Source organism: Phyllobates terribilis, unplaced genomic scaffold, assembly GCF_046119375.1.
Source record: "Phyllobates terribilis strain yellow unplaced genomic scaffold, ASM4611937v1 Scaffold_7__3_contigs__length_470593459, whole genome shotgun sequence".
Lineage (NCBI taxonomy): Eukaryota > Metazoa > Chordata > Amphibia > Anura > Dendrobatidae > Phyllobates > Phyllobates terribilis.
In genome coordinates, this window is record NW_027362767.1 from 392,620,273 (window position 1) to 392,634,230 (window position 13,958).

The 13,958-nt window shown below is 44.6% G+C and overlaps 1 protein-coding gene across 1 annotated transcript in view; it reads right to left on the reverse strand.

Annotated features, from left to right (window-relative positions):
- Positions 1-13,958, reverse strand: part of LOC141154967 (cytochrome P450 2G1-like) — a 140,480-nt gene that overhangs the window by 57,507 nt on the left and 69,015 nt on the right. The window contains exons 4-6 of the mRNA XM_073641546.1: positions 9,768-9,928; positions 9,317-9,493; positions 7,435-7,576 (exon numbers count right to left, since the gene is read on the reverse strand). Coding sequence (XP_073497647.1) covers positions 7,435-7,576; positions 9,317-9,493; positions 9,768-9,928 — 480 coding nt within the window. The remainder of the gene's footprint in view (positions 1-7,434; positions 7,577-9,316; positions 9,494-9,767; positions 9,929-13,958) is intronic.

A 13,958-nucleotide genomic window follows, 5' to 3' on the forward strand; every position in this document is an offset into this window, starting at 1 on the left:
CAGAATTGGCGCATCCTATGAATGCGCCATTTCTGGGGCGGCTGACGGCTGGTGTTTCTAGCCTGGGAGGGGGCCAATATTCATGGCTCCCTTCCTGGGCTATTAATATCAGCCCCCAGCTGTCTGCCTAGCCTTTGCTAGCTATTAAATTAGGGGGGACCCCACGTCATTTTTTTTGGGGGGTCCCCCATTTTAATAGCTAGTAAAGGCTATGTATTCAGCTGGGGGCTGATATTAGTAGCCTGGGAAGCTCCGTGGGTATTACCCCCTTCCCAGGCTTCAAACATCTGCCCCAGCCGTCTGCTTAACCTCCGCTAGAGCCTAAAATTAAGGGGAACCCCACGCCAATTTTTTTAATAATAAATCCTTTATTTTAATACTAAATGACAAGTACAGTAACCAACACTGTCACTGTACTTATTATATATGTGACTGACATGTTTCTATCTATCTAATCTATGTGTGAAGCTCTATTCTTTCTGTTCTAAATTGTCGGGTACAGATGCTGAATAGTGTTGAGCCACCCCCGTAGTGTTCGGGTTCGGTTCGGTTCGTCGAACACCGGGATGTTCGAGGAACTGTTCGTCGAACTGTTCGTCGAACACCTTAGAACACCGTCGAACACCGTTAAAACCAATGGCAGGCAAACAAAAACACATAGAAACACATATAAAACACCTGCAAAGGTGTCCAAAAGCTGACAAACTGCTCAGAAGACACTCTGTTTAAAAAAGCCGGCCGGCAAATTCAGCAGCGGCATACACCGGTACCCGACAATTTAGACAAGAAGGAATAGAGCATCACACATAGATTAGATAGATAGAAACATGTCAGTCACACATATAAGAAGCACAGTGACAGTGTTGGTTACTGCATTTGTCATTTAGTGTAAAGGATTTATTAAAAAAAATATTAGTGTTTTCGTGCACCGTCTCTTTAAAAAAGCCGGCCGGCAATTCAGCATCTGTACCCGACAATTTAGAACAGAAAGAATAGAGCTTCACACATAGATTAGATAGATAGAAACATGTCAGTCACATATATAATAAGTACAGTGACAGTGTTGGTTACTGTACTTGTCATTTAGTATTAAAATAAAGGATTTATTATTAAAAAAATTGGCGTGGGGTTCCCCTTAATTTTAGGCTCTAGCGGAGGTTAAGCAGACGGCTGGGGCAGATGTTTGAAGCCTGGGAAGGGGGTAATACCCACGGAGCTTCCCAGGCTACTAATATCAGCCCCCAGCTGAATACATAGCCTTTACTAGCTATTAAAATGGGGGACCCCCCAAAAAAAATGACGTGGGGTCCCCCCTAATTTAATAGCTAGCAAAGGCTAGGCAGACAGCTGGGGGCTGATATTAATAGCCCAGGAAGGGAGCCATGAATATTGGCCCCCTCCCAGGCTAGAAACACCAGCCGTCAGCCGCCCCAGAAATGGCGCATTCATAGGATGCGCCAATTCTGGCACTTAGCCTCGCTCTTCCACGCTGCCCTGGTGCGGTGGCAGGGGGTAATAGGGTTGGGGTTGATGTCAGCTTATAATGCCAGCTGACATCAAGCCCAGGTTAGTAATGGAGAGGCGTCTATAAGACACCCCCATTACTAACCCCATAGTCAAAGTTAAAAAAAACACAAACACCCAGAATAAAGTCCTTTAATTGAAATAAAGACACAATCCTTTATTGTTCTAAATTAAACCATACCTACCATCACGCCCATTCCAGCTGAAGCCAACGATCTCCTGCAATAAAAGAAAAATAATAAAGCAACCTCATCCTTACCTTTCCATGGTTCCCACGACAGCTTCAGCTCTGCTACATCGAGATGACAGGCTGGACCGCAGCAGAACGCTGCCATCCAGCCTGTCATCCCGCAGACACTGAGAAGCGCAGGCTTGCTTGCGCTGCTCAGCGTCTCTCTGTGACGACATCCAGATGAGCCGAGTTCATGTCCAATGAACTCGGCTCACCTCATGCACGTCACTGACAGCGTGGGAAAATTCTCACGCTGAAGCGCTGATTGCAGGAGAATTTTCCCACGCTGTCAGTGACGTGCAGGAGGTGAGCTGAGTTCATTGGACATGAGCTCACCTCATGCACATCACTGACAGCGTGGGAGAATTCTCCTGCACTCAGCACTTCAGCGTGAGAATTTTCCCACGCTGTCAGTGACGTGCATGAGGTGAGCCGAGTTCATTGGACATGACCTCGGCTCATCTGGATGCCGTCACAGCGAGACAGTGAGGAGCGCAAGCAAGCCTGCGCTTCTCAGTGTCTGCGGCATGACAGGCGGGATGGCAGCGTTCTGCTGCGGTCCAGCCTGTCATCTCGATGTAGCAGAGCTGAAGCTGTCGTGGGAACCATGGAAAGGTAAGGATGAGGTTGCTTTATTATTTTTCTTTTATTGCAGGAGATCGTTGGCTTCAGCTGGAATGGGTGTGATGGTAAGTATGGTTTAATTTAGAACAATAAAGGATTGTGTCTTTATTTCAATTAAAGGACTTTATTCTGGGTGTTGTGTTTTTTTTAAATACTTTACTAGAAATTCATGGCGGTCATGTCTAATACTGGCGTGACCCCATGAATTTTGGGCTTGGGGCCAGCTGATAATACCAAGCTGGCCCTAACCCCTTTATTACCCAGTGAGCCACCGCACCAGGGCCCTGGATGAGTTGGGTACAGCGCCAGAAGATGGCGCTTCTATGAACGCGCCATTTTCCGGGGTGGCTGCGGACTGCAATTTGTAGCGGGGGGGGGCCCAGAAAGCTTGGGCCTCCCTGCGCTGCAGATTCCAGCCCCCAGCTGCCTAGTTGTACCTGGCTGGACACAAAAATAGGGCGAAGCCCCACGTACTTTTTTTTTAATTATTTCATGAATTTCATGAAATAATTAAGAAAAAAAGGCCTTCCCTATATTGTTGTGTCCGGCCAGGTACAAATAGGCAGCTGGTGGTTGGGGGCAGCCCGTTCCTGCCTGCTGTACCTGGCTGGACACAAATATAGTGCGAAGCCCCACTTCAATTTTTTTTAATTATTTCATGAAATTCATGAAATAATTAAGAAAAAAAGGGCTTCCCTATATTGTTGTGTCCGGCCAGGTACAAATAGGCAGCTGGTGGATGGGGGCAGCCCGTTCCTGCCTGCTGTACCTGGCTGGACACAAATATAGTGCGAAGCCCCACTTCAATTTTTTTAAATTATTTCAGGAAATTCATGAAATAATTAAAAAAAAATTGACGTGGGGCTTCGCACTATATTTGTGTCCAGCCAGGTACAGCAGGCAGGAACGGGCTGCCCCCAACCACCAGCTGCCTATTTGTACCTGGCCGGACACAACAATATAGGGAAGGCCTTTTTTTCTTAATTATTTCATGAAATTCATGAAATAATTAAAAAAAAAGTACGTGGGGCTTCGCCCTATTTTTGTGTCCAGCCAGGTACAACTAGGCAGCTGGGGGCTGGAATCTGCAGCGCAGGGAGGCCCAAGCTTTCTGGGCCCCCCCCCGCTACAAATTGCAGTCCGCAGCCACCCCGGAAAATGGCGCGTTCATAGAAGCGCCATCTTCTGGCGCTGTACCCAACTCATCCAGGGCCCTGGTGCGGTGGCTCACTGGGTAATAAAGGGGTTAGGGCCAGCTTGGCATTATCAGCTGGCCCTAAGCCCGAAATTCATGGGGTCACGCCAATATTAGACATGACCACCATGAATTTCTAGTAAAGTATTTAAAAAAAACACAACACCCAGAATAAAGTCCTTTAATTGAAATAAACACACAATTCTTTATTGTTCTAAATTAAACCATACTTACCATCACGCCCATTCCAGCTGAAGCCAACGATCTCCTGAAATAAAAGAAAAATAATAAAGCAACATCATCCTTACCTTTCCATGGTTCCCATGACAGCTTCAGCTCTGCTACATCGAGATGACAGGCTGGACCGCAGCAGAACGCTGCCATCCAGCCTCTCATCCCGCAGACACTGAGAAGCGCAGGCTTGCTTGCGCTCCACAGTGTCTCTCTGTGAGGGCATCCAGATGAGCCGAGTTAATGTCCAATGAACTCGGCTCACCTCATGCACGTCACTGACAGCGTGGGAAAATTCTCCTGCACTCAGCGCTTCAGCGTGGGAGAATTCTCACACTGAAGCGCTGAGTGCAGGAGAATTCTCCCACGCTGTCAGTGACGTGCAGGAGGTGAGCTGAGTTCATTGGACATGAGCTCACCTTATGCACGTCACTGACAGCGTGGGAAAATTCTCCTGCACTCAGCGCTTCAGCGTGGGAGAATTCTCACGCTGAAGCGCTGAGTGCAGGAGAATTCTCCCACGCTGTCAGTGAAGTGCAGGAGGTGAGCTGAGTTCATTGGACATGAGCTCACCTTATGCACGTCACTGACAGCGTGGGAGAATTCTCCTGCACTCACCGCTTCAGCGTGAGAATTTTCCCACGCTGTCAGTGACGTGCATGAGGTGAGCCGAGTTCAGTGACGTGCATGAGGTGAGCCGAGTTCATTGGACATGAACTCGGCTCATCTGGATGTCGTCACAGAGAGACGCTGAGCAGCGCAAGCAAGCCTGCGCTTCTCAGTGCCTGCGGGATGAGAGGCTGGATGGCGGCGTTCTGCTGCGGTCCAGCCTGTCATCTCGATGTAGCAGAGCTGAAGCTGTCGTGGGAACCATGGAAAGGTAAGGATGAGGTTGCTTTATTATTTTTCTTTTATTGCAGGAGATCGTTGGCTTCAGCTGGAATGGGCGTGATGGTAAGTATGGTTTAATTTAGAACAATAAAGGATTGTGTCTTTATTTCAATTAAAGGACTTTATTCTGGGTGTTTGTGTTTTTTTTAACTTTGACTATGGGGTTAGTAATGGGGGTGTCTTATAGACGCCTCTCCATTACTAACCTGGGCTTGATGTCAGCTGGCATTATAAGCTGACATCAACCCCAACCCTATTACCCCCTGCCACCGCACCAGGGCAGCGTGGAAGAGCGAGGCTAAGTGCCAGAATTGGCGCATCCTATGAATGCGCCATTTCTGGGGCGGCTGACGGCTGGTGTTTCTAGCCTGGGAGGGGGCCAATATTCATGGCTCCCTTCCTGGGCTATTAATATCAGCCCCCAGCTGTCTGCCTAGCCTTTGCTAGCTATTAAATTAGGGGGGACCCCACGTCATTTTTTTTGGGGTGTCCCCCATTTTAATAGCTAGTAAAGGCTATGTATTCAGCTGGGGGCTGATATTAGTAGCCTGGGAAGCTCCGTGGGTATTACCCCCTTCCCAGGCTTCAAACATCTGCCCCAGCCGTCTGCTTAACCTCCGCTAGAGCCTAAAATTAAGGGGAACCCCACGACAATTTTTTTAATAATAAATCCTTTATTTTAATACTAAATGACAAGTACAGTAACCAACACTGTCACTGTACTTCATATATATGTGACTGACATGTTTCTATCTATCTAATCTATGTGTGAAGCTCTATTCTGTCTGTTATAAATTGTCGGGTACAGATGCTGAATTGCCGGCCGGCTTTTTTAAAGAGACAGTGCATGAAAACACTATTATTTTTTTTGATAAATCCTTTACGCTAAATGACAAGTACAGTAAGCAACACTGTCACTGTACTTATTATATATGTGACTGACATGTTTCTATCTATCTAATCTATGTGTGATGCTCTATTCTTTCTGTTCTAAATTGTCGGGTACAGATGCTGAATTGCCGGCCGGCTTTTTTAAAGAGACAGTGCATGAAAACACTATTATTTTTTTTGATAAATCCTTTACGCTAAATGACAAGTACAGTAAGCAACACTGTCACTGTACTTCGTATATATGTGGCTGACATGTTTCTATCTATCTAATCTATGTGTGATGCCCTATTCTTTCGGTTCTAAATTGTCGGGTACCGGTGTATGCTGCTGCTGAATTGCCGGCTTTTCATGTTTCACTGTTGGCACTGTTCCCATCGATTTGGGCAACCACTGTAATGCCACAACCACCATGGCTGTGGCATTACAGTGAGTGGCAGACAATCCCTGCATGATTGGTGCTCTAAATAGCGTCAGACATGCAGGACACGCTTTTGGTGCACGAACAGTTATCGAACATAACCTCGAACAGCCGAATTTTTTGCAAATCGTTCGGGTTCGTCGAACAACTCGAACACCGCCCAAAACAGCTCGAATTTGAGATTGGCGAACAGTTCTAGTCGAACACCGCTCATCTCTAATGCTGAATTGCCGGCCGGCTTTTTTAAAGAGACGGTGCACGAAAACACTAATATTTTTTTTAATAAATCCTTTACACTAAATGACAAATGCAGTAACCAACACTGTCACTGTGCTTCTTATATGTGTGACTGACATGTTTCTATCTATCTAATCTATGTGTGATGCTCTATTCCTTCTTGTCTAAATTGTCGGGTACCGGTGTATGCCGCTGCTGAATTTGCCGGCCGGCTTTTTTAAACAGAGTGTCTTCTGAGCAGTTTGTCAGCTTTTGGACACCTTTGCAGGTGTTTTCTATGTGTTTCTATGTGTTTTTGTTTGCCTGCCATTGGTTTTAACGGTGTTCGACGGTGTTCTAAGGTGTTCGACGAACAGTTCGACGAACAGTTCCTCGAACATCCCGGTGTTCGACGAACCGAACCGAACCCGAACACTACGGGGGTGGCTCAACACTAGTGTGAACGTTTCCTTAGAGGGATTTTCACACAAACAAAAGTTAATTTTAATCAATAGATCTTGGTAAAATAATAATTTCCACAATTTGATGTGTTTAAATTAAATCTCCCTGTGCTGAAATAATCTTATAAATGTGCCCCTGCTGTGTACTGTGTAATGGCTGTGTCTGACCGTACAGGAACATGGTCTGATCATACCACATCTCCTGGGCAGGGGAGGAAGCAAAAGACAGTACAGACTGATTCTTTCATTGAGGTAAAACACTTCCCTGAATGTTTTTAAAAATGTTTTACTTCAAAGAAAGAATCAGCTGTCATCCCATGCTGTAATATCTGTATGCTACTTTGCTTCCCCCCCCTGCCCAGGAGATGTGGTATGATCAGACCATGTTCCTGTACAGTCAGATACAGCCATTACACAGTACACAGCAGGGGCACATTTATAAGATTATCTCAGCACAGGAAGATTTAATTTAAACACATCAAATTGTTGAAATTATTATTATACCAAGATCTATTGATTAAAATGAACTTTTGTTCATGGGAAAACCCCTTTAAGGAGTGTTACTTGAAAAGAAAAAAATAAATAAACACCCTAATAATACAGAAATCTATAAAATTTTTTATTTAAATTCTTTCTTCCCTTGGGGGAGAAATTACTGCTGAAACATAAAATGGCCACCATCCTGGTATACCGTGAGAAATCAATAGATTCCTACATGGAGTAATATATGCAGTAGTGACTCCTTACACACCTTGTATTTCTGGATACTTCAGTAAGATAAGCAGTCCATACCGCAGGGTGGTGCTGACCGTCTCTATACCAGCTACAAACAGGTTATGAGTTGACATTAGGAGATTTTTTAAATTAAACTCTGTGTTGGGATTATTCTTTTCCTGGAAAGAAATCATAGATCAGTCCCAATGTTCAATAATGACTATTTAGCTACGGTTTATAGAGTATTATATTGATGGCTTATCCATTTCTCACTGTGGCTGTGGGCTTGTAATGGGATATTCTAGTGTTCTCCTTGTAACAAACTCCAGACCTAGCTCATCAATAAGTTTCAGCTAATGGGTCTCCCACAGTATAGTCACAGGCACCAAGTAAAACTCCCCAACGCCAACCTGATGCCTCTCCTGCAATAAACAAACTGCTTCATAGCCTCCAGCTGCCCAAAATGTCCACTCTGCACTCTAGCAACTGATGCTCACTTGATAAGCATCAACCCACTGCACAGTGTCTTTTTACGCCCTACATAACACCCCTCCTGCCTCCAGCCCTCTACTGTACTTCTCCTGCAATAAATAAATCGTTCCCTAGTCTGTAGCTGCTAATGTTCCCAGAGATGGTCACTTTGGCATCCAGTTATTGATGCTCTCTGAAGATGTGTACTTTGGCTACCAGGCACCAATGCTCCCTGAAGACGTCCACTCTGGCCCCCAGCCACCAATGCTCCCTGAACCAATCACCAATGCTCTCTGCTGATGTCCACTTTGGCACCCAGCCATCAATGCTCCCAGAAATGGTCACCAATGCTCTCTGTAGATGCCCACTCTAGCCCCCAGCCATCAATGCTCTTTGAACTAGTCACCAATGCTCTGTCACCAATGCTCTCTGTAGATGCCCACTCTAGCCCCCAGCCATCAATGCTCTTTGAACCAGTCACCAATGCTCTCTGTAGATGTCCACTCTGGCCACCAGCCACCTATGCTCTCTTTAGATGTTCACTCTGGCCGTCGTCACCAATGATTCCTGAAGATGTTCACTCTGGCCCCCAGCCACGAATGCTCACTCAATAGACAAGTCTAATTTTCCTTACTTTTCACTGATGCACCTCCCAGACTTAGTCCAAAGCCTGCCTATTCAAACCACAGGGTAACGTAACACAAATATGGATACTCCATACACTACACCCCTTCATGCCAAACCACTTTTCCTCTGTAAGCTGGGAGAGATAAACTAAATAGTCTCACTGTTCTCTATGGTGGAGGTGCATTACATCTCTCCAGTCCAGGAACCTAGGATCAAAAGTGCACAATAACCTAATGCTACGGGGCCGCAGAGAAAATATCTTTTGAAAAGCTGACTGGAGATGGTGCGTCTCTGATGACTTGACGTCTAATTCAATGGGATGGAGAGACATCTAATTCAATAAGAGGAAATGGGGAAGAAGCCTAAGGGACCTGCCTCGGATTAGTCAGAAGAATCATCCCAAAGCAGCATTTCAAAATATATTTTCTTTTAAATACTGCAGAGTTTCAGAGTAACACATGCACAACTGCTATAGAGTAGCCGGTGTTTAATTCATGCTTCTGTGGTTCTGGCAGCATTAATGTCCTGTAAGATTTATTTTAAGTCCTCTTTCAAGATGTAAAAATTAAAATGTGTTAATAGTACAATGAAATGTTTCTGTATTCAAAACTAGAGAGTTCTATCTTAAAAGTAGCTTACAAGCACCTCCAATGTCTACAGGCTGAATCCAGTATTGCAGCTTAGCCCTATTGACTTGAATATGGATGAGTTGCAATATCAGATGGAGCTCAAATAAAAAAATCCTCATAATTAACTATCTGAACATGTTCATATCAATATTTAGACTTTATAGTTCCCCTTTTTATTATATGAATAAATACCTCTTCCATTTTGATGAGGAAGCTGTCAATGTAATGCCTGGGTGAGGAGCGATCCAGGGTCTCTTTGCTGGCTTTGACCCTCTCATGTATGAAATCTTCCAGTTCTTGTGAGAGGGGGATCATTCTATGGTGAGGTCCAGGAACATACTTCATGATTGCGGGAAGAATGCTCTGTAGCTATAGTGCCAAGGAGAACATGAACATGGTGATTAGTCAGATAGGGAGTACAATAACAGTCATTTTGTCAAAAGTTGGCAGACCACGTAAGTGCTATGGGGCCCTTCGGGAAAATGGGCTCAGTCCCTGTTGGTCCTACAGGTTAAGACCTGAGCAGGACTCCCCTCCCTCGAGGATCACATTGTTTAGGTTACTACACCTAAGACATGATACCAGCATTCTCCTCTACCTTTATTATTGGTCTAATCACCAGCAGATTGTAATCATTCTTTACCTGTCCCCAGGTGGAGCTTGCCAGACGGAAAGATTCTTCTGCAATTTTGAGGAACTTAATAAATCTCTTATCCTTGTACTCAAAACGATCTCCAAATATGACAGAACAGAGAACATTAGAAAAAGCATCCATGAGATTCCTTTCTGGATCCAAAGGTTGACCTGGAATTGAATTCCACTAATTATTTATCTACATGTCTAAATATCCATCTAGCTATCTAGTAAAAATATGGCAGCATTCCAAAAATGTAACATGATTTATTCTCCTACATCAAAAAGTTCAACAGTTAAGTTCCACATAGGACCTTTTTCAAGCAGTGTTCTGGTGTGAAAAATTAAATAAACCCTCCTCCTCCTTCGATCAAAGTAGTTATATTTTTAATATATTGTAGTCATCATATTATATGACACTGTGTACTTACAATTGCTCATTTTGCCTTTCTACCCAGTTCATTTTTCTCTTTTCCATTAGGTCTATGACATTGTGGGATTAAAAACTGAGTAGCTGAATCCTTCTAAGCTCTATGTAGACACAGAAAGTCTCTTTTCCCTGCATGAGTCATCACAGCAAAAGTCCTGGGCAGAGGGGGAGGAAGGAGCTACTGGGTCATGAGTTGAAGAGGAAATGATAAATGCAAAAGAGACTTCCAGTTTTCAAGTAGAGCAGATAAAAGAGAATAACTAACTGGGTAGAAAGGCAAAATGAGCAATTGTAAGTACACAGTGCTATATAATATGATGATTGCATAAGGCTGTGTGCCCACGATGCGTTTTTTAAGAATTTCCGCAGCGGCAAAAACGCTGCAGAAATGCTTTAAAAATGCATGGTAGAAAGCCTGCCATGTTCCCCAATGATAATCCACATGTGCTGTGCACATGCTGCGGAAATTTCCGCTGCGGATTATCATTGTGGAAAAAAACACAGCACTACCAATTATTTTGCGGAAGTGCTGCGCTTTCGGCGCCATTGACTTGAATTACAACGCATGGATTACGCATCACTGTATATGTAGATGCGCATTCCATGCATCCCAATGTGTAGATGGTACCCAGGTCTAGAGGAGAGAAGACTCTCCTCCGGACCCGGGTACCATAGACACTGTAAAAAAAGAATAAAATAAAAAATAAATATTATATTTACCTTCTGGCGGCCCCCAATGTCCTTGTCTCTGCTTGCCGACAGATCGCGATGGACTGAAGGACCTGCGCTGACGTCATAGTCATGTGACGGGTCAAGCGACGCTGACGTCAGCAGGTCCTTCAGTGTACCGCGATCTGCCGGTAGCCAGGACCGAGTGAAGCAAGACTACGGGGGCCATCGGAAGGTAAGTATAGATTTAATTTTTTATTTTTTAACATTCTTTTAGTCACACTATATAAATCCGTGCCTTTTGCATGGATTTATATAGTGTGACCAAGTTGACAAGCACTTTCCAAGTGATGCTAAAAACGCTTGGAAAGCGCTTGTCAACCCGCATGCAGAAATGCATGTGAAGAATGCTTCACATCCGCATGTCCCTGGCAGGAAAAACGCATGTACAATCCGCATGTACAATCCACATGTACAATACGCATGTACAATCCGCATGCGTTTTTTCTGCCAGGGGAGATGCAGAAACGCTCAGGAAAAACCCGAAGCATTTCTGCATCGTGGGCACATAGCCTTATATTAAGAGCATAAAAATTTTGATGGAGGTTCTTCTTTAAGTGGGTACAGCAGTCACATAACTATATAATTGACAATAAATGCAGTTAATTAGATAAAATGATTTAGTTATAATAGTTTCATTCATATGGGATGATCCTTCAGGTGTGATGTGCAACAGTTACAGAACTGTACATTAATATAATTTCATTCATATAGACCACAGGAAATTGAGATTACCTTATTTTCCAGATTATAAAACACACTTTTTTCCCAGAAATTTGGAAGGTAAAATAAATTAATCCAAATATAGTTTACCGTGGTGGGGGGCAGCAGTGGAGCAGGATCACAGGAGGCAGGGTCACTGCTGCAAGAAGCCGACGGCAGCAGGAGCAGTGCGATGCTGCGGGCCCTGGTCTGGCAGGAGGGAGTATCCCAGCAGTGTGAGATTGCGGGCTCTGGGCTTCAAGAAAATGTCCAAGGCAGGTGCAGAGTCCACTGATTTCCCGGCAGTGGGCTTCCGGAAAATGGCTGCCGGAAGCGACGCATATGCAGATTTAGATCTCTGCTCAATGGCAAGCCGAGATCTCAATCTACACATGCGCCACTTCCGGCGGCCATTTTTCTAAAGCCCACAGTGGGGTAATCAATGGATTCCTCTCCAAAATCGGATGTTTTCTTGAAGCCCATTGTCTGCAGCCTTACACCACTGGGACACCGCCTTCTCCCAGCCCAGTATCCGCAGCATCGCCCCACTCCTGCTTCCTGCAGCAGCTAACCTGCGTCCTGTGACTTTGGTTCACCACCTCCTCCTGGTAAGCTAACAAAAATTCAGACAATAACTCAGATCCATTTTACTAAATACGTGTTATTCCTATTTACATACCCAAAATTTGGGGTGCATCTTATGGTTCGGTGCATTTTATTGTCCGCAAAATATGGTAATTGTGTATTAAATTTGCCAGTTTGTGTGTGCACACCAGCCACAACAAGGATTATCTTTTATTGATGAGATCTACTGAATCAGACTTACCTTTTCTGGGACAATTGCAGAAAATTTAAAGGGCAGGTAGGATCTAGTTCTATTTGAACACAACCTTAGACTGATGGGAGGATGAGAGCTCAGCTAAATATGGAGGAGATCACTATCTCCAAATCCACCTCTTCACAGAATGAAGCAAAGTGAAAAGGTGCAACTTGCAATGACTACAATACATACCAAAGAGAGTAGCAGCACATTGTGGGTGCCAAGATATACAGTACAGTGCAGTGCAAAAGTTTTAGGCAGGTATGGAAAAAATATCGCAAGGTAAGAAAAAATAGAAGTATTAAATGAGTTTTCCACTTTTGGGAAAGTGGATCCCAAACAAAACATTCAAAAATACCTAAAGTAATACACAATGCAGGTACTTGCCTTCCGCTGTTGGTTGGGTTTCGAAGTTCTAGTTGCACTAGTGATGCCACGTTGACTGTATCCTTCTCTACTGTAGTGAATCATTGAGCTCAGCAGCTGTGCCCAGGTAGGCGCCTCAAGCTACTGAATGCAGAAAAATGGCAGCAGGTGCAGTGGACTGATGAGTAGTGATGAGCGAGCACTAAAATGCTCGGGTACTCATTGCTCGGGTCGAGCAAATTGGAATACTCGGGTGCTCGACCCGAGCAACGAGCCCCATGTAAGTCTATGGGAAACTCGAGCATTTTTCAGGCGGCTCCCCCCGGCGGTCTGCAGAGGGCTTAAAAATTGCCCAAATCGATGGGAACAGTGCTAAAATGACATGGGAACAGCATAGGGAAGACCCCTGGAAGCATTTCTGACTCGCAGATCACTGCTGTCAGCAATGTGGTCAGAGTTTACGCCACTTTTACGGACTCACAATAAAACATACAAAAACAAAACCAAAATGGATTTTCCTGAGAAATATGTTACGGAACATCGTTTCCAGGGTCATTACTTGTATATAAGGCAAAATAAATGACCAAAAACAAAAATACTCCTCCACAACTTGGGCTATGTTCACACGTAGCATTTTTTATGTGTTTTTGCACTTTTGAATTGCTTTCAACCAAGACAAATGCATTCACCAGGAAATGTCATTTTAACATTTTACAACCTTCTCTGGCCATGTGGTGTGTGACACATCATCAGACACATGCACACAGTGCTGAAAATACATGGGAACAGCATGGGGAAGACCTCTGGAAGCATCTCTGACTCCCAGGTCACTGCCTAAATGTGTGTGCCCATTATAAGTGATCCTTGGCGCATGCGAAGATGCATCCCGCCATGCACCTGTCATTGCAGACTTGCAACAATCACCATCCACGTCCTTGTCCCAGTGCACCGTTCAGTTGTCCCTACCCCATTCCTTGGAATGCAAGCGCAATTATGCAGGCAGCCACTCACCCACCCACAGGCTGCAATACTATACTGCACAATTTTTGACAGCTGCTTGCACTTGAAATGTGGCTTTTTACGCTCGTGGAGGCGGAAGCTTTTCATAACCTCATGCCGGAGGCAGCCGGGTGTCCATACTCAGTACCCGGCCG